Below are 20,790 nucleotides of genomic sequence, written 5' to 3' on the forward strand. Positions count from 1 at the left end.
AGGACCAGTTCAGTCAGTCGAAGGAGGGTGTCAGTGGAAGGATACTGGTCGGTACGGCGGGAAAGAAAGAAGCGGAGGGCTTTGAGTCCTTCGTGATGGGGGATGGAGGTGTACAGGGACTGGATGTCCATGGTGAAAATAAGGTGTTGGGGACCGGGGAAGCGAAAATCATGGAGCAGGTGGAGGGCATGGGTGGTGTCCCGAACGTAGGTGGGGAGTTCTTGGACTAAGGGGGACAGGAAGGTGTCAAGGTATGCGGAGATGAGTTCGGTGGGGCAGGAGCAGGCTGAGACAATGGGTCGGCCGGGGCAGTCAGGTTTGTGGATTTTGGGCAGGAGGTAGAAACGGGCGGTGCGGGGTTGTGGGACTATGAGGTTGGAGGCGGTGGATGGGAGATCCCCCGAGGTGATGAGGTTATGGACGGTCTGGGAGATGATGGTTTGGTGGTGGGGGGTGGGGTCATGGTCAAGGGGGCAGTAGGAGGAGGTATCTGCGAGCTGGCGTTTGGCCTCAGCGGTGTAGAGGTCGGTGCGGATGGCAGGACTGACGTATGAGGATATTGAGTTGGTTAGGATTATGTTCACCCGAGTTCAGAAGAACGAGGCGGGGGGTATCATAGAAAAATCTATAAAAGTCTAACAGACTAGACAGGGCAGATGCGGGAAGGATGTTCCTGATGGTGGGAGAGTTCAGAACCAGGGGTCATAGTTTAAGGATAACGGTAAACTCTTTAGTACTGAGATGAGGAGAAATTTCTTTACCAGTGCGTGATGAGCATGTGGGATTCACTATCAAACAAAGTGATTAAGGCCAAAACATTGTGAGTATTCAAGAAGGAAGTAGATAAAGCTCTTCTGACGGAAGGGACCAAGGGTTAAGAGGGAAGGGATGGGATTAGGGTATTGAGCTGAATGATCAGACATGATCATATTGAATGGTGGAGCAGACCTGAGGGGTCAAATGGCCCACGCCTGCTACTATTGTTTTGGACGTAGTGTTGAAATTAAAGGGGAAGATGATTCAGCTGAGGTTCAATTGGTTTTGGTCCATGGATAAAACTTCACCTCCATCCTCTACAACACAACACGATTCTCACAAATACTTTGTTTCTTTCTGAGTCAGTAGAGGAGTATATTCGGCCCATTAGGTCTCTGCCAGCTTTCCTGTTCAAGACAAGCCACCTTTGTATTACAGCACCATCAAGTGGCTGTAAAGTGCACTACACCAGAATGATGCACTAATTCCATCAGTTTTGATAATTTTCAAATTTCTTATCAAAATTACTGTTCAGAACTCCAACCTGAAAATGGAATAGTCATTGAAATGTCATGTGCAATAGCAATGTCTCTTCAATGAAATGTTAAACTGATTTCCCATCTGGCCTCACAGAGGGACGAGAAAGATCACCTACCTGCCACTAGATTGAAATGTTGGGGAATTTACCATGGAGTCCAGATTAATGTTTAACTGCACTCCGTATAGATGTGGGAGTATTTAAAGTTGAGTGCATAAAGGCAAGTGTTTGTAATCCTACAATCAGTAGTTTGATCCTAACCTGCTTTTTTTTTATTCGTTCACGGGACAAAGGCGTCGCTGGCTAGGCCCAGCATTTATTGCCCATCCCTAATTGCCCAGAGGGCAGTTGGGAGTCAATCTCATTGCTGTGGGTCTGGAATCACATATAGGCCAGACCAGGTAGGGATAGCAGTTTTCTTCCCTAAAGGATATTAGTGAACCAGATGGGTTTTTCCTGACAATCGATTCATGGTCATATTCGACTCCAGATTTATTTTAAATTAAAATTCCACCATCTGCCATGGCAAGATTTGAACCCAGGTTCCCTGAACATTACCTGGGTCCCTGTGTTAACAGTCCAACAATAATACCACCAGGCCAACACCTCCCCTTAAAAGTTTAAGGAGTAATGTCAGTTAATAGGTCAATGCTGCCCACAAAACTAGGTGAACTCCCCTACAATTCTTCGAGTTACTTGTATCAGATCTGTAAACGCAAGAGACAGCAGGCAAGGTCATGGTTTAACATTTCATTTAAAAATGTAGCATCTCCCTCAGCACTGACCCTTCGACAGTGCAGCCTTCCCTGAGCACTGACCCTCCAACAGTGCGGCAGTCCCTCAGTACTGACCCTCTGATAGTGCAGCATTCCCTCAGCACTGACCCTCCGACAGTGCAGCCTTCCCTGAGCACTGACCCTCCAACAGTGTGGCAGTCCCTCAGCACTGACCCTCTGACAGTGCGGCACTCCCTCAGCACTGACCCTCCGACAGTGTGGCGTTCCCTCAGCACTGACCCTTCAACAGTGCCCACTCCCTCAGCACTGACCCTTCAACAGTGCGGCACTCCCTCAGCACTGACCCTCCGACAGTGTGGCGTTCCCTCAGCACTGACCCTTCAACAGTGCCCACTCCCTCAGCACTGACCCTTCAACAGTGCGGCACTCCCTCAGCACTGACCCTCCGACAGTGTGGCGTTCCCTCAGCACTGACCCTTCAACAGTGCCCACTCCCTCAGCACTGACCCTTCAACAGTGCGGCACTCCCTCAGCACTGACCCTCTGACAGTGTGGTGTTCCCTCAGCACTGACCCTCCAACAGTGTCCATTCCCTCAGCACTGACCCTTCAACAGTGCGGCGCTCCCTCAGCACTGACCCTCCGACAGTGTCTACTTCCTCAGCACTGACCCTCCGACAGTGCGGGTCTCCGTCAGTACTGTTTCTTTTACATTCTTTTGTTAACTCTAATTTATTGACTTTCTTCAATGAGTTTGTCAAAGGAACCACTTCACTGCGATATTCAAAAACCTCCAAGAAAATCCATCCATGTGAACATGTCACAGAATTCTGTCTTCTGTCTTATTCACAGGAGAATCCAGGAGGGTCCTATGTTTCTGTACTTTATAAGTTCATAAGATATAGCAGCAGAAATAGGCCATTTGGCCCATTAAGTCTGCTCTGCCTTTCCATCATGGCTGAAATGCTTCTCACATTTTCCTGCCTTCTCCCCATTACCAATTAAAAATCTGTCTAACTCCTCCTTAAATTTACTCACTGTCCCAGCATCTACCACATGTTGGGGTAGTGAAATCCACAGATTCACAACCCTTTGGGAGAAGTAGTTTTTGCTCAACTCTGTTTTAAATTTGCTACCCCTTATCCTACGACTACCACCGCTTGTCCCAGAATGCCCCACAAGAGGAAGCATCTGCTCCCCATCTATTTTATCCATACCTTTTATCATCTTGAATACCTAAATTTGATCTTCTCTCATTTTTCTAAAATTTACACCGTATAGGCCTAAACTGTTCAATCTCTCTTCATATGACAAACCCCTCAACTCTGGGATCAATCTAGTGAACCTCCTCTGAACTGCGTCTGATGCTACTACATCTTTCCTCAAATAAGGGGACCAAAACTCCACACAATACTCCAGGTGCAGTCTCACCTATACTGTATAGTTGCAACAATATTTTCTTACCTTTATATTCTATTCCTTTAGCTGTAAAAGTGAACATTCCATTGGCTGTCTTTATTATCTGCTATATCTGCATGCAAGTTTTCTGTGACTCCTGAACAAGTACACCTAGATCCCTCTGCACCAGAACACTCTGAAGACTCTCCATGTTTAGATAATACATCACCTTCCCATTTTTTCGATCAAAATGCATGACCTTACACTTATCCACATTAAACTCCATCTGCCACATTTTAGCCCAGTCTCCTAACCTATCTATATCCGTTGTAAGGTTCTTATTTTTTCTCCCATCTATATCTGTGCTGTCCCCAAATTTGGCTCTAGAGCCTTCTATCCCTGTATCCAAGTCGTTAATGTAGGTTGTAAATAGCTGGGGCCCAAGGACTGAATACTGTGGCATCCCACTAGTTACAGCTTGTCATCCAGAAAAATAAACTCATCTATCCCGAATCTCTGTTTTCTGTCCATCAGCCAGTCACCTATCCAAACTAATAAATTACTGAATCCCATATGATCCAACCTTGTGAATTAACCTAATCAAATGCCATCCAGAAGTCCAGATATGTTACATCACAGGATCCCCATTATTCACTTTACTTATTCTCAGTGCTGCTTGACTTTGTCCTGCAGGGTGGCCCAAATATGTCATCTTCAGTTTTGTCAATTCACTCTTCACCAGATTTATTACCAAAGTGATGCTTTGGATCCAAGCAAACAGTTTGTGTAGTTGTTGTAACTTCTTCCCAAGTTTGGCTGAACACAACCAAATCGCCAGTGTAAACCTCACAATTGTGTAATCCTTTTAAGACTTTGTTTGTCAATTAGCAAAAAGTTGGCATGACTGGTGTAAGGATTGCGTGACTTTATTTTGTGCTTTTTGAAAAATTGTGAACTTAATTAAGAATGACCCAGTGTTTGAAAGGGTGGCTATATGTTCTGATAGGCAAGTAACCTGACAGCCATTTCGAGTGTTGTGAAAACAAGCAGTAACTGAACTGTACATTTCAGACAATTTGAGCCAAGGTGGTGGACACATGCTGCTCTTGTTGGCAACAAGAAGTTGATTAGTCTATGGACTAGTGACCAGTTATTAATGACAGAGATGCTTTTGCCTGCCTGTGTTATTGATTCTCAGGTGACTGAACAATGAAGAGCTGGGAATATGTTACAGAGAGTTCAGTTCACCACAGGCGTGGTCTCTCTGATCTCTGTAGTGGGAACTCTATAAATCTAAAGAAAACTTTATCTCAAGTTTATCCGTCTGGTAATAGTTGTTGTTAGCTGTGATTTTTGGACAAAAAAAGTCAGCAGTTATAAGGGAACCAGCCACCTTGTGTCTCTTACCAACCAGTGGAAATATCCGGAGAAAGACAACTGATGCCACAGCTGGCCAGCAGCACACAAAGTCATAAGATTTTCACAATAACTGAACTGAGGAACAAAGATGATTGAACTGTTTTTCTCGTGTTTCTCCTTTATAAATAACCTATTTTACCTTGTCTGTTTGTCTGTCTGTGTGTTTTTAAGGGAATTAGATTTGAATTAGTCATGTTTTATACTGATTGATATAATTGTTTATCTGTAGCTAGAGTCTAATTACTTGTAATAAATATCATTCTTGTTCAGTACAGAAACTCAGTCTGTGCTTTCTATTAATCTAGGTCCGAAAGTCAAGTAAATATGAGAACTTTGTATACTTTATAAAATCTTTAATGGTTGTGATATCACTGGGAATAGTGAGATTCAATTTCCAGGGCACTACCCAAGTGAGTTGTGCACTTTACATTGATAAAGTTCATCTGGTGTTAATAAAAACTGAAATGTGGTTGGAATTACCAATTAATGGAACTTGCTGATATCCTTTAAACACGTCAATTTTTGTAAAATAAAAAATGCTTGTCCAATCTTCTCAATACAATATTCCAGTTGTGAAATCAGATATAAATCTGCCTTTTTTTTTCACATTGACTTCAATTCAATGATCAATAATCTTTGTGACCAATCTGGTTTTTGCTCAATAGCTGAAATCAAGCTCCTACGATGCAGTTCATTGAACATAGAACGTTACAGCGTAGTACAGGCCCTTCCACCCTCGATCAATAATATCATTGTCCATCATGAACTTAATTTCTTCCCTCATTTGAGTTAACTTCTTTGGGATGAATCTGTAAGGATGTTTGTTTATAGGTAATGCAACCCCTATATTAACATCAGGTATAACTAATTGCATTTTGCTTGTTTATTCACACAAATTGATTCTTGAGTCTGGAATAACTTTCATCAGTCACTTCAATGGTTTTCTGGAAGAGAATATAATATTATATATAACTTTTAAGTGCATCTGGATTACCCAACTTTAAAAAAAAATCATTCATGGGATTAGGGCATTGCTGGCTAGGCCAGCATTTATTGCCTATCCCTAATTTTTTAAAATTCATTTGTGGGACTTGATGGTTGCTGGCTGGCCAGCATTGATAGTCCATCCCTATTTGCCCTGGAGAAGGGATTGGTGAGCTGCCTTCTTGAATCACTGCAATCCACTTGCTGTGGGTTGACCCACAATGCCAAAAGGAAGGAAATTCCAGGATTTTGATCCAACGAATGGGGAGGAAAGGCAGCATATTTCCAAATCAGGGTGGTGAGTGGCTTGGAGGGGAACTTGCAAGTGGTGGTGTTTCCAAGTACTTGTCCAGAGGGCAGTTAGGAGGAACCACATTGCTGTGGGCCTGGAGTCACATGTAAACCAGACCAGGTTAGGATGGTAGTTTCCTTTCCTAAAGGACACGAGTCAACCAGATGGGTTTTTCCAACAATCAACAATGGTATCATGATCATCATTAGACTCTTGATTCCAGAATTTTTTTTACTGAATTCAAATTTCACCATCTGCTGTGGTGGGATTTGAACCCGGGTTCCCAGAACATTATCTGGTCTCTAGATTAACAGTCCAGTGATAATACCATTAGGCCATCGCCTCACCCCAATCTGATTAATAGAGGGTCAATGTTTCAATTTTCAATTTCAGATTCAGTCTGTATTTGTTCTGATATTTTTGTTTCATTCCTTACTTCATTTCACCACAGTAAATACAGTTATTTTTCCTAACTTTTCTTCCTGTTATAATAACTCTTGAAAATAGTAACATCATACCCTGACTGGTTTATCTTCTCCTGTCTGAAATACTCAGTACAAATTCACATCATTGAGTTTAGTTTTGCTTTGATGAGGTTCAGTGAATCTCATTTCTAATGATATCCCAAAGATAGGTATTAATTCAAAGAGCTTGTCTGCAGCAACAAAACTCCAAGCTTTGGTCATGATATCTGCTCTAGTTTTCATGGTTTGTTGAGCAATTTTCAAATCTTATTGGCCAACTCACAAACTTAGTTTGGTTATCTCTGAAACATGAAACATGGACTGCATATGTAGCCTAGGTATTGGTTTATAATTTTAATTTTATGAGTCCTTTCATCTCATGTCTGTACACCAGTTCAAAAGGGCTATGTCCTGTGGACTCATTATAGGCATCACAAATGGTAAATAATAACATGGAAAATCAATTATCATTTGGACATTACTAACAATAAGCTGGAATAAGCTGTTCTTTAAAATTTGATGCCACTATTCCAAGACTCCTTGTGATTCTGAATGATAAGCTGAAGATGTAAGGTTTTATTATTCACAAAATATTCATTACTTCTTTGAACATTTGTAAAAATAAATTTGAAACTTGATATGATTTTTTTTCTTTGTCTTGTAAGAAACTGAACTCTAACCCAAATCAGACTTGAAATCCAACTACAGTATGTCTGCAGACTCACCTGTATCCACAACAAATGTTACTCCTTCAAAAAAGGCCAACACATTTATTAAATATATCACTTCAGTCCACCCTGTTGACACACGACTGTGCAGCGGTGCACAGCTTGAATCACATCATCAAGTTCGCTGGTGATATGAATGTAGTGGGTGTCGTCAGCACACAGAGAGGGGGTGCAGCGGCTAACGGACTGGCGCAGAGCCAACAACCTGTCTCTGAACATGGACAAAACAAAAGAGATGTTTGTTGACTTCAAGAGAGCATGGACCGACCACTCTAGACTGGATATGGATGGCTCCCCCGTTGAGATCGTGAAGAGCACCAAATTTCTTGGCGTTCACCAAATCTCACCTGGACCCTCAACCCCAGCTCCATAGCCAAGAATGTTCGAGGAGAAAGTGAGGGCTGCAGATGCTGGAGATCAGAGCCGAAAATGTGTTGCTGGAAAAGCGCAGCAGGTCAGGCAGCATCCAAGGAACAGGAGAATCGACGTTTCGGGCATAAGCCCTTCTTCAGGAAGGGCTTTTCTCATTCCTGAAGAAGGGCTCATGCCCGAAACGTCGATTCTCCTGTTCCTTGGATGCTGTCTGACCTGCTGCGCTTTTCCAGCAACACATTTTCAGCCATAGCCAAGAATGCCCAGCAGCGCCTTTACTTTCTGCACAGACTGAGGAAAGCCCACCCACCCACCTCCCACTCCTACCCTCACCACATTCTACACAGGGTTCATTGAGCGGACCCTGAGTTGCTGCATCACCGCCTGGTTCAGGAATTGCACCGTCTTGAATTGTAAGAGCCTACAACGGATAGTGAGGACAGCTGAGAAGATCATTGCGATCTCTCTCCCCTCCATTACAGATATTTACTCCACACACTGCAGCCGAAAGGCTAACAGCATTGTGGAAGACCCCACACATCCCTCACTCAAACTCTTCTCCCTCCCGACATTCGGCAGAAGATACCAGAGCATTCAGTCTCTCACGGCCAGACTGTGCAACAGTTTTTTCCCCCAAGCCAACAGGCTCCATAACACTGTATGATCGGACTCTTTCTGAAACCCTTTGCAAAACTTCGAATTGCTACTAGAAAAATGTCTATTATTTAGCATTACTAGATTAGATTCCCTACAGTGTGGAAACAGGCCCTTCGGCCCAACATGTCCACACCAACCCTCTGAAGAGTAACCCACCCAGACCCATTTCCTTCTGACTAATGCACCTAACACTACGGGCAATTGAGCATGGCCAATTCACCTGACCTGCACATCTTTGGACTGTGGGAGGAAACCGGAGCACCCGGAGGAAACACACGCTGACACGGGGAGAATGTGCAAACTCCACACAGTCAGTCGCCTGAGGCTGGAATTGAACCCTGATGCTGTGAAGTAGCAGTGCTAACCACTGAGCCACCTGTATGCTTCTACGACACTGTAACTTGCGTGTTTTGCACTTTTATGCACTTTATGCTGTGTACGATTGTGTACTTTGTGCTGTCCAGGTAGCACCCTCCATCATGGAGGAACGCTGTCTCGTTTTTAGTGTATCTGTTATTTTTGTTAGAAATGACAAATAAAGCTACTCTCTCTCTCTATTTTCACAGAAACCAGACTGTCTCTTCCAATTAGCTTCAGTTTTCCTAAATGGACAGTTTTAACCTCCTTAATAATTAATTCTAACATATTCTCTACATAGATATCAAGCTAACCTGCATATAATGTCCTGCCTCCCTCTTTCTTAAATACAGTAGTTATATTTTCTAACACAAGAACAGAAGTTGCTGGAGAAGCTCAGCAGGTCTGGCAGCATCGGTGAAGAGAAATCAAAGTTAATATTTCAGGCACGGTGACCCTTCCTCAAAACTGACAAACCATTCTAAGGAAGGGTCACTGGACCCAAAATGTTAACTTTGATTCTTCTTTACAGATGCTGCCAGACCTGTTGAGATTTTCCAGGAACTTCTGTTTTTGTTTCTGACTTACAGCATCCGCAGTTCTTTCAGGTTTTTTAAAGTCATATTTTCTACTTTTCAGTCAAACAGAACCTTTCCAGAATCTATCTTACTTTGGCTAACTAACAACATACATCTATCATCTCATTAGCCACTGTTTTTGAGATCACTGGATGAAGTCCATCAGGATTTGTCAGTCTTCAACCCTATCGGTTTGCTGAGTACCACTCCCTCCCATCACGGTTATTATCAAAATGTTTTTGTATCCTCTACAGTGATGACAAAAAGTAAAATATTTCTGAATTCTGAAGAAGAGTCATACTAGATCGAAACGTTAACTGTTTCTCCCTCCACATGTGCTATCTGATCTGCAGAGTTTCTCCAGCAATTTGTTTTTATTTCAGATTTCCAAAACCACAGTATCTTACTTTTATTATTGAAGCAAAATATTTGTTAATTTAAACAATTTTCTTGTTGCATGCTATTAACTTCACATACTCACTCTCCTGATGAAGGGCTTTTGCCCAAAATATTGACTCTCCTGCTCCTCAGATGCTGACCTGCTGTGCTTTTCCGGCACCAAACTTTTTGATTCTGATCTCCAGCATCTGCAGTCCTCACTTTTTCCTCACTCTCTAGACGATCAAATTGACATAACCTTTTCCTTTTTAAAAAGTCCACTTTCTGTTTTACATTTCTAGCTAACTTCCCCTCATATTCTAATTTCTTTTTCCAGTTTAATCTTTTAGTTATTCTCTGCCATATTTTATATTCTGTTCAATGATCTAACTTGCCACTCACCTTTGTGTTTTTTTCCTTAGGTTTGATGATTTCCTTAGTTTTTTATTCCGTTAGCCATGGATAATGAGATCTCCCTTTAGAATTTGTCATTCTCGTACATATTCTGATTCTGAGTATTTGATCTATCCTCTCACCCACAATCACTTAAACTAGTTTAGCTTTCATGCCTAGATGGTTGCCCAATTTAGGTTTAGAACACTAGTCTTTATCCCAGTCTTCCCCCTTTCAAACTAAAATATAATCATATTGTGATTGCTGCCACCTAGGAATACAAAGAACAAAGAACATTACAGCACAGGAACAGGCCGTTTGGCCCTCCAAGTCTGCACTGATCCAGATCCTCTATCTAAACCTGTCGCCTATTTTCTAAGAATCCGTATCCCTCTGCTCCCTGCCCATTCATGTATCTATCTAGGTACATCTTGAATGATGCTATCATTCCTGCCTCTACCACCTCCGTTGGCAATGCATTCCAGGCAGCCACCATCCTCTGTGTGAAGAACTTTCCATATATATCTCCCCTGAACATTTCCCCTCTTGCTTTGAACTCATGAACCCTAGTAATTGAGTCCCCCACTCTGGGGGAAAAAGCTTCTTGCTATCCACCCTGTCTACACCTCTCATGATTTTGTAGGCCTCAATCAGGTCCCCTCTCAACCGCCTTCTTTCCAATGAAAATAATCCTAATCCACTCAACCTCTCTTCATAGCTAGCACCCTCCATCTCAGGCAACATCCTGGTGAACCTCCTCTGCACCCTCTCCAAAGCACCCACATTCTTTTGGTAATGTGGCAACCAGAACTGTACGCAATATTCCAAATATGGCCAAACCAAAGTCTTATACAACTGTAATATGACCTGCCAACTCTTGTACTCAATACCCCATTCGATGAAGGCAGGCATGCTGTATGCCTTCTTGACCACTTTATTGACCTGAACACCCAGAATCTCTCTGTATTTCAATTTTCCCCAGAACATTTCCATTTACTATACAGTACTTTGCTCTCAAATTGCATTTTCCAAATTGCATCACCTCGCATTTGTCCAGATTGAACTCCATCTGCCATTTCTCTGTCATCTCTCCAATCTATCTATATTCTGCTATATTCTCTGACGGTCCCCTTCAGTATCTGCTACTCCACGAATCTTAGTGTCATCTGCCAAATTGCTAATGAGGCAACCGACATCTTCCTCCAAATCATTTATGTATATCACAAACAACAGTGGTCCCAGGACGGATCCCTGTGGGACATCACTGGTCACAGGTCTCCATTTTGAGAAGCTCCCTTCCACTACTATTCTCAGTCTCCTGTTGCCCAACCAGTTCTCTATCCATCTAGCTAGAACACCCTGGACCCCATGTGACTGCACCTTCTTCACCAGCCTACTAAGGGGAACCTTATCAAATGCCTTACTAAAGTCCACGTACATGACATCTGCATCCCTTCCCTCACCAATCAACTTTGTCACCTCTTCAAAGAATTCTACTAAGTTTGTAAGATGTGACCTTACCCACACAAAACCATGCTGCCTATCACTAAGAAGCCTGTTTTCTTCCAAATGGGTATTCTATATTCTATTCCTTAGTATCTTAGCCAGTAGCTTTCCTACCACTGATAGAAAGTGTGGTACTGGAAAAGCACAGCAGGTCAGGCAGCATCCGAGGAGCAGGAGAATCGAGGTTTCGGGCATAAGCTCTTCATCAGGAATGACTGATGAAGGGATTATGCCCGAAATGTCAATTCTTCTGCTCCTCGGATGCTGCCTGACCTGCTGTGCTTTTCCAGCACCACAATCTCAACTCTGATCTCCAGCATCTGCAGTTCTCACTGTTTACCTACCTGATGTCGGGCTCACAGGTCTGTAATTATCTAGATTATCCCTGCTACCCTTCTTAAACAAGGGGACAACATTAGCAATTCTCCAGTCCTCTGGGACCTCCACCGTTTTCAAGGATGCTGCAAAGATATCTATTAAAGCCCCAGCTATTTCCTCTCTCGCTTCCCTCAGTAACCTGGGATAGATCCCATCCGGTCCTGGGGACTTGTCCACCTTAATGCCTTTTAGAATATACAATACCTCCTCCCTCCGTATGCCAACTTGACCGAGAGTAATCAAAGATCTATCCCTAACCTCAACATCCACCATGTCCCTCTTCTCAGTGAGTACCGATGCTAAGTACTCATTTTGTCTGATTCCATGCATATCTTTCCTCCTTTGTCCTTGAGTGGGCCAACCCTTATCCTAGTTACCCTCTTGCTCCTTATATATGAATAAAAGGCTTTGGGGTTTTCCTTAACCCTGCTCAGTAAGGATTTCTCATGACCCCTTGTAGCCCTCTGAATTCCTCGTTTCAGATTGGTCCTACATTTCCAATATTCTAACAAAGTTTTGTCTGTCTTCAGTTGCTTAGACCTTATGCACACATCCTTTTTCCTCTTAGCTAGTCTCACAATTTCACCTGTCATCCATGGTTCCCAAATCTTGCCATTTTTATCCTTCATTTTCACAGGAACATATCTCTCCTGAACTCTAATCAACCTCTCTTTAAAAGCCTCCCACAAATCAAATGTGGATTTGCCTTCAAACAGCTGCTCCCAATCTATATTCCCCTGCTCCTGCTGAATTTTGCTATAGTTTGCCTTCCCTTAATTTAGCACTGTTCCTTGAGGACCACTCTCATCTTTGTCCATGAGTATTCTAAAACTTATGGAATTGTGATCAGTATTCCCAAAGTATTCCACCACTGAAACTTCACCTACCTGGCCGGGCTCATTTCCTCACCCCAGGTCCAGTGTGGCCTCTTCCCGAATTGGATTACTTGCATATCTTTACCCTGAGGTCATGAATTAGTACAGACATATTGCATTATGTATTGACACACTGGATGAAGGAACTGAATGCATTGTTGCTAAGTTTGCAGATGACACAAAGATAGGTGGCAGGTCAGGTAGAGGGAGTGGGGAGGTTGCAGAAGGTCTTGGCAGTTAGAATACAATGTGAAAACGTGTGCAGTTTTCCCATTTTGTACGAAGAATTGATGCATAGACTATTTTCTAAACAAGGCTTTGTAAATCTGAAACAGAAAGACTTGGAACACCTAGTTCAGGATTCTCTTAAGGGTTAACATGCAGGTTCAGTTGACAGTTAGGAAGGAAAATGCAATGTTAGCATTCATTTCAGAGGGCTAGAATACAAGAGCAAGAGATGTGCTGCTAAGGCAGTATAGGGCTCTGGCCAGACCATATTTGAAATATTGTGAGCAGTTTTGTGTCCCACACCTAAGGAAGGAAATGCTGGCGTTGGAGGTGATCCAGAGAAGGTTACAAGAATGATCCCGATGATGTAGGGCTTGTCAGATGAAGAGCGGTTGAGGACTCTGGGTCTGTACTCAATGGAGTTTCGAAGAACAAGGAGGGGATCTGATTGAAACTTACAGAATACTAAGAGGCTGGATAGAGTGGATGTAGAAAAGATGCTTCCACCAGTAGGAGAGACAAAGACCCAGGGGCACATCCTCAGAGTGTAGGGGCAACCCTTTAGAACTGAGATGAGGAGGAACTTCTCCACCGTCCCTCAGTCCTCAGGGGCCGACCTGATTGTCAAACTAACGTGACTTTAAGCGTTTCAGTACCAAAAATCTTCCCTTAGATGTTTCAACATTAAATCTTGGTTTGATAGTGAAGCGTCACTGACTTTGTCTTCTCTTCACGGATGCTGCCGGACCTGCTCCGTTTCTCCAGCAATTTCTGTGTCTGTTTATTTCAGATCCGCAATTTTTATATCTCTGTTTTAATTTTGTTTGATGATCTTCTCCCCCCCAACCCCCGACCCCGGAGCGAGGCCCTGACACTTTTCTCTTGGTTGACTGGGCTGTAGGCGCCAATGTCCCAAGCGACCTCACCAAGATGGCGGACGGCATTACCCATCCCGGCCCCCCCAACGAAATAGCCACCCTTCCGGGTGGGGGGGGCGGGGAGGTCATCGCGCGCCCTCTCTCTCTCTCTCCCTCCCTTCCCCCCCCCCAAACCCACTCCAGGGAGTGCGCGTGCGCAGCGGGTAAGGGACGGCCCCTTTTAGAGAACAAACGCCCTCGTCAAAAGTCGGCGGATAGAAATCGGCTAAAAGGGTCGGGCGCAGTTAACGATCTCGCGCGCTATTTTCCAATAGATTTGCACAGAAAGAGGGAAAGCATAAGTTTCACAAACAAGAGGTATCCCAGCTGAGATTGACCGGGGGAGGGGGCGGATTTTATGAAGTAAACCCGTGTCCGTTTGCCGCCCCGGGGGCTTTATTTTTATTTTATTCAGTGTGTTGTGAGGGGAGGCCTGAGGCCTGAGGCCTAGGCGGTGAGTAGGCCGCTGCCGGCGCCGTTGGGCAGGCAGAGCAGAGCCCGGCCTGGGCACAGCCGACCACACCGAGGACATGGCGGCTAATTTCGACGTCCAGAAGCAAGAAAGCTGGTATTTCGGGCCCATGAGGCGGGACCAAGCCGTCTCTCTGCTGCAGGGCCAGAAGCACGGCACTTTCCTGGTGAGGGACAGTCGCACCATCCCAGGGGACTACGTGCTGAGTGTCAGCGAGAACTCCAAAGTGTCGCATTATATCATCAACAGCCGGCAGCAGCAAGGCCCAGGCCCCGGGCCCGGCCGTTACCGCATTGGCGACCAGGAGTTCGAGCACTTGCATGGCCTGCTGGAGTTCTACAAGATCCACTACCTGGACACTACCACCCTGCTGGAGCCTGTCCACAGGCCCAACGCCTCGTACATGCCTTCTAACAGCGTCCCGCCCGAGGAGGCCCACTTCGTCCGAGCCCTCTTCGACTTCCCCGGCAACGACGAGGAAGACCTGCCGTTCCGCAAGGGCGACGTGCTCCGTATCCTGGACAAGCCCGAGGATCAGTGGTGGAACGCGCAGAACAGCGAAGGCCGCTGCGGCATGATCCCCGTGCCTTACGTGGAGAAGTGCCGGCCCAGCTCGCTGCTCGGCCCGGCGAACAGCCCCGAGGGCGGCCAGGCGGCGGTGGGGGCGGCCCAGCACCAGCCGCCGTCGGGGGTCGGCGGAGTCGGGCAGCCCGAGTTCGGGCCCTATGCCCAGCCCAGTGTCAGCGCCTCGCTGCCCAACCTCCAGAACGGGCCGGTGTATGCCCGGGCCTTCCAGAAGCGAGTCCCCAATGCCTATGATAAGACAGCCCTGGCCCTGGAGGTAGGTATATTCTCGTTCATTCTGTTGCCTCCCACCTTCAGCAGTGCTCCCTCATGCCTCAGCCTGGACGCTGCACAGCCTGGAAGCAATGGCAACTCACTGAAGAGACTGAATAAAATCGATGACGAGTACTATAAGAACTTTCAGTATTCTTCCCAAGTTTAAAAGAAAAGTCCGATTGGACTTGAAACGTTAAGGTTTTCCCCAGGTGTTACCAGGCTTGCTGAGTTTCTCTAGCACTTTGTTTTTTTTCTTTATTTCAAGTTTCTAGCATCACGGTTTGTTTTTATTCTGCCTGAACATATGACCTGAATTAGTATTGAGTTTTTACTTCATATTTGTGTTGGGTTCAGTGGTTAACACTGCAGCCTCACAGCGCCAGAGACCCTGCGCATTCTCCCCGGGTCTGCGTGGGTTCCCCCCGGGTGCTCCAGTTTCCTCACACAATCCAAAGATGTGCAGGTCAGGTGAATTAGCCATGCTAAATTGCCCGTGATGTTAGGTGTATTAGTCAGAGGGAAATGGGTCTGGGTGGGTTACTCTTTGGAGGACTTGTTGGGCTGAAGGGCCTGTTTCCACACTGTAGGGAATCTAGTCTAATCATGTCAAGTAACTTGGGATGTTGAGGATGCTACATCAATATTTGTGCAGTGTTGAAAAGAAGCTGAGACTGTTCTATTTAAAGAATGAAAGTTATGGGGCATCTGATGCCTTTGCTTAAAACATCACAAGGCACAGTGCTGTTATTAGATATGGTTTGAAATGTCACTCGAACTGATGTTAGAACAGGTGACTATTTTTGTTAGAAGTGAACTTAAAAAGGACAATGTTTGGGAGGGAGATGGATTCCAGAGTTTTAGGCATCAACTGCTGATGGCACAGCCACCAGTAGTGGGCCAATTAAAATTAGGAACAAGCAAAATGCCAAAGTTATGAATCTGATTTGTTGAACTGGAGAAGCTTGTAGGAATTTGACAGTGTTGCTTTGGACAGGTTTGAACACTAGGCTCCGAATTTTGAAATTAAAGCATAATCTGAAGAAACTGGGACTTTTTTTCTCATGCAGGGAACATTTAAGGAGAAAAGCAAAGATTTAGGGAGAGGTGTGACATCGTGTTTAAAACTCAAATAATTTGGGCAGGATAGACAAGGATGAAACTATTTTCATTGTCAGAAAGATCTGGAACCAGAAAGTTCAAAAATCTCCCAACACCAAGTTATAGTCCAACAAGTTTATATGGAAGCACTAGCTTTTTGAACACTGCTCCTTCAGGTGGTTGTGGAGTATAAGATCATGCTTACAGCATTGGCTATAAATTCTGAGTGTGATCTTAACCTTCACATCACCTGATTAAGGAGCGGCACTCCGAAAGATAGTGCTTCTAAATAAGCCTGTTGGACCACAGCCTGGTGTTGTGATTTTTAACTTTGTCCACCCCAGTCCAATACTGGCATCCCCAAGTCACGCAACCAGAAAGTACTAATTTATAGCTGTTGTCAGTGGACCAATGGGAGAGGTGAGATTTTTAATGGCAAATTATAATGTAGAATGTGAAAGTGTGGAAATAAAGACATTATCCATTTCCACTTTGGAATTAATAAATATCTGGAAACGAGGCAAGGAATGATGGCGTTGGCCTGGGGAGATGAATTGGATACGAGCTGAAAATGTGTTGCTGGAAAAGCGCAGCAGGTCAGGCAGCATCCAAGGAACAGGAGAATCGACGTTTCGGGCATAAGCCCTTCTTCAGGAATGAGGAAAATTTATCCAGCAGGCTAAGATAAAAGGTAGGGAGGAGGGACTTGGGGGAGGGGCGTCAGAAATGTGATAGGTGGAAAGGGGTCAAGGTGAGGGTGATAGGTCAGACTGAGGTGGGGGCGGAGAGGTCAGGAAGAAGATTGCAGGTTAGGAAGGCGGTGCTGAATTCGATGGATTTGACTTCCAGCAGGCTAAATGAATTGGATAGGTGTTTTAGACTGCTGGAAAGGGCTTAATGGCCATTTTCTGTTCAGGTGGTATTGGGATGAGGGCTTTCAGTTGGGGAGATTGGAAGTATTGAAATTGCCCTCTTTGGAGCATAAAGGGCTAAGTGGCAACTTTCACCCAATTTGTGTTTGTAGGTGGTGAAAAGTTTCATTTGTAACCAGAGGGCATAGATTGAAGTAATTGGCATGCTAGCAAGTTATCTTCTGGAATGCAGTACCTAAGGCTATAGTGGAAATGGATTTTGCATTTTTATACTACCGTTTGTCAAGTTGCTAGGAAATATTTTTTGAATAATTTTTCCTTTAACATGGGAAGTTGTGACCACCAATTTGCACAGCACATGATCCGCAAACAGCACTGAGACGAATAAGAAGATAATCTGCTGAGAATAAAGTATTGTTCCAAGGAGAGAACTTCATACTTTTAAAGAGCAAGGTTGGCCTAGATTTAGATTAGTGTGGAAACAGGCCCTTCACTGCATTGTGTAGGAGCTGGGATGTCGTCATGTGCCTGTACAGGACATTGGTCAGGCCACTTTTAGAATACAATATGGGAAAACTACAAGACATAGGTTTAAAGTGAGAGGGAAACGACTTTAAAAAGGAGCTGAAGGCGACTTTTTTTCATGTAGAGGGTTGTGCATGTACAGCATGAGCTGCCAGAGGAAGTGATGGAAGCTGGTACAATTTTTAACATTTTAAAAGGCAACTGGATGGGTATATGAATAGGAAGGGTTTGGAGTGATATGGGCCAAATGCTTGCGAGTAGGACTAGGTGAGACTGGGATGTTTGGTTGGCATGGATAGGTTGGACTAAAATATCTGTTTCTGTGGGGTGTGTGTGCGCGTCAATCATGTAAAATGTCAAATTAACTGGCAAAAATCAATATACAAAGAAATAGAGAGGAATGATGACTGAAAGATTGGTTAAAGATGAGTTTTAAGTAGCATTTTTAAAAAATAGTGTCAAAGGAGCTTATGAATGGAGAAATTGAGTTTATGGCCTGGCAGCTGAAGGCACAGCTGTCAAGTTAGAACACAGCAAGTAGGAGATGGGGGGGGGGGAAGGGAAAGTTCTTGATTTGTCTGAGAGCTGGAGTAGTTACAAGGATAGAGAGACAAGTTTCAAACAACTTGGGGATAGACAATAAATGCAGATCTACTCCGTTACCCGCATTCAACTGAAACACACACCATATAGCAGTGAGACAAGCATTTCAGAATTGAGGTGTGGGTTACCAGAATAACTAAAGTGCCTCAATTTTCTGTGAAGAGATGAGAAGTGGAAATGCTGTCATCTATTGTAGGGATGTTAAACGAAGGTAACTGCCTGTTGTAATGGAACACTTGGTGTTCTCTGCTCATGAAATGCATTGGTGGACACTTATTTCACACTGTGGTAGCTGTAATGCAGATAAAATGGTAACTGTTTTGGGCACAGCATGTTCCTGCGAGCAGTCTTGATGAATGATCATTTCACTTAATTTGTTCCCTCAATATTGCAAAACAATGAAAGACTTGTGGCTCTATTTCTATATCCACAAAAATTGCAAGACTGGACTTATATTTGATTTGAATGTTCCCTCTGATTCCATTACAACTTAGGGTCAAAGTTCTTAGAGTGTCTTTGCCAATATTCCTCCCTTAGCTAACACGGAGAGGGGGAGTGGGATATGGTTTCCATGGCTTAAGGTTGGCACTGAATAGTTTGTCTTAAGACATTTACTAGTATTGTAAGCAAAGTATTTGGCAAACCTGCTTTTTACTCGCATGAGGATATCAAAGAAAAAGCCTGTTAAGGGGTGCAAAAAGATGCGTTCTAATTGTTGAGAGTAATCAAGATGTACTTTGGTTTCCTGAAGCTTTCCAGTTTAGTTAATACTGTGACTCACAGAATTAAAATGCAAACTTTGTATGTGACAGTTTGTCAAGATTGCAACCAAAAGTTGTTTTTATTAAAATAGATATTGAAATGTTAAGAATAAAGTCAGGGTCTAAATCACACTTCTGCATTAGCAACATTGGTACTGGGAAGAAGTCCCTGAACTTGTCGCATGGTATAGAATGACAATGTCTCAAAACTGTTTTGCATGACATTTTCAATGCAGATCTGCATAATTTGTGCAACTCCATTAAATTTTGGCCCAGTCAGTTGAAACTCAAGCAGACTACTGTTCTTAGAAATATTAAACCAAGGCCTATCTGTCAGATTAAAAATCTTGGGACCCTATTTGAAGTGAGCAGAAGAAACTCCTGGCATGCTGTTCACATTCATTCTGCAACCATTACCATCAAAACACATTACTTACATTTTCAGTTGGTGTGGAACTTAATTACAGTAAACTTCAAATATAATTAATTTGGAACAATGTTATACTTCAAAATAAAATGTTTGTTATTTTGACCTGCCATTGCTTTAGATGCTCATTGAGTTTGAGCTGAATAGACCGGGATAATTCTGGTTTGGGTTGGAGGAGGGGGAAATTGACTAGTGATTCTGCTCCACTTTGTTAACTTATCCACCTGATTTTCTAGGAGTATCAGGTGAATACAGGATTTGCATTGGCTGAACAACCATCACATATCAGTAGTCTGACAACATTCAGCATCCAGCCTTTCATCAGCAATCTTATCTGAGAGGCGTAGCATTGTTAATAACAATGTACTTGTACGTATTTAATTATAATTGCAAATAGAATATGATGAAGCAGCAGATCTCTCAGCGCTCAATGAAGTATTTTGGGATGTTACAATCATGAATTTTCTTTTGATTTCATGTTTTAATTCATTTGAGTTTAGATTATCTTGTTCATGCTTTGTAACTGACTTGAAAAGTTTGTCTGCACTGTTTTTATTAACAACCCTTCAGTTAACTATTTAGTCAGGAATCAAAACTTGGCACATGTTTCTGGAACAGTAACTTTATTAACTGCAAACAGTCCATTATTTTAAAGTAGAAAGGCATGTAAATTTGGATGATGAAAGATTGTGCAATTGCATTTCATTCACAGATTAATAGTTTGCATGCCATCTTTCTCACTTTCCTTTGAAGGTTGCTGCAAAGTCTTTGATAACACAATCAAATCCCAAACTTAATTGAGTACTGCCTTTCTGTAATTCAAGTAAAATCATAAGGTGGCTAAACCAATAAATATATTAGAACAGAAATGCTTTCGTATTTCATTTCTACTGAAATGGACTAACGTGAAAAAGAGTCCAAAGTTTTAATTGTTACATATTTTAGTTACTAAAACTTGAGTAATTATTAGATGTGGTGATTCAAGCGTGATAAAAGGTGATGCATTGCCTGAGGTCTGATGACTGGTAACTGGAAAATGACATCTGTTTATGAAACTACCTAACATAAAAAACTTTCCTTTTGTAGTAAATTCTGGCCCAAGGTTGTATTTTCCTCTTGGAATGCTGTGGAGTTTGCAATAAATGTCAGTTGAGTTTCTATAGATCTTGTGATCCTTTGAGAAATTAAGTATTTGTAATTTAGTTTCGGGTATTCTTAATTGAAATGTACAGCCTTAC

General features: G+C 43.3%; 1 protein-coding gene and 1 long non-coding RNA gene across 3 annotated transcripts in view; one reads left to right on the top strand and one right to left on the bottom strand.

The window, feature by feature from the left end:
- Positions 1-840: 840 nt before the first annotated feature.
- Positions 841-14,051, bottom strand: LOC122563880 (uncharacterized). 2 transcript variants are annotated; one of them, XR_006315762.2, is made up of 4 exons: positions 13,497-14,051; positions 12,822-12,895; positions 7,313-7,526; positions 841-5,791 (listed from the first exon to the last, which is right to left on the bottom strand). It is a non-coding gene; the product is annotated as an uncharacterized LOC122563880 (long non-coding RNA). The 2 variants fall into 2 exon arrangements; XR_015752313.1 differs by having other exon boundaries at positions 842-5,791; positions 12,822-14,043.
- A 48-nt stretch (positions 14,052-14,099) lies between these two features.
- The window catches only part of crk (CRK proto-oncogene, adaptor protein), a 43,891-nt gene continuing 37,200 nt past the window's right edge, over positions 14,100-20,790 (top strand). The window contains exon 1 of the mRNA XM_043718085.2: positions 14,100-15,267. Coding sequence (XP_043574020.1) covers positions 14,485-15,267 — 783 coding nt within the window. The 5' untranslated portion in view covers positions 14,100-14,484. The remainder of the gene's footprint in view (positions 15,268-20,790) is intronic.

This window comes from Chiloscyllium plagiosum, unplaced genomic scaffold, assembly GCF_037043375.1.
Source record: "Chiloscyllium plagiosum isolate Xiang-an unplaced genomic scaffold, Cpla_swu_hap1 HiC_scaffold_31, whole genome shotgun sequence".
NCBI lineage: Eukaryota > Metazoa > Chordata > Chondrichthyes > Orectolobiformes > Hemiscylliidae > Chiloscyllium > Chiloscyllium plagiosum.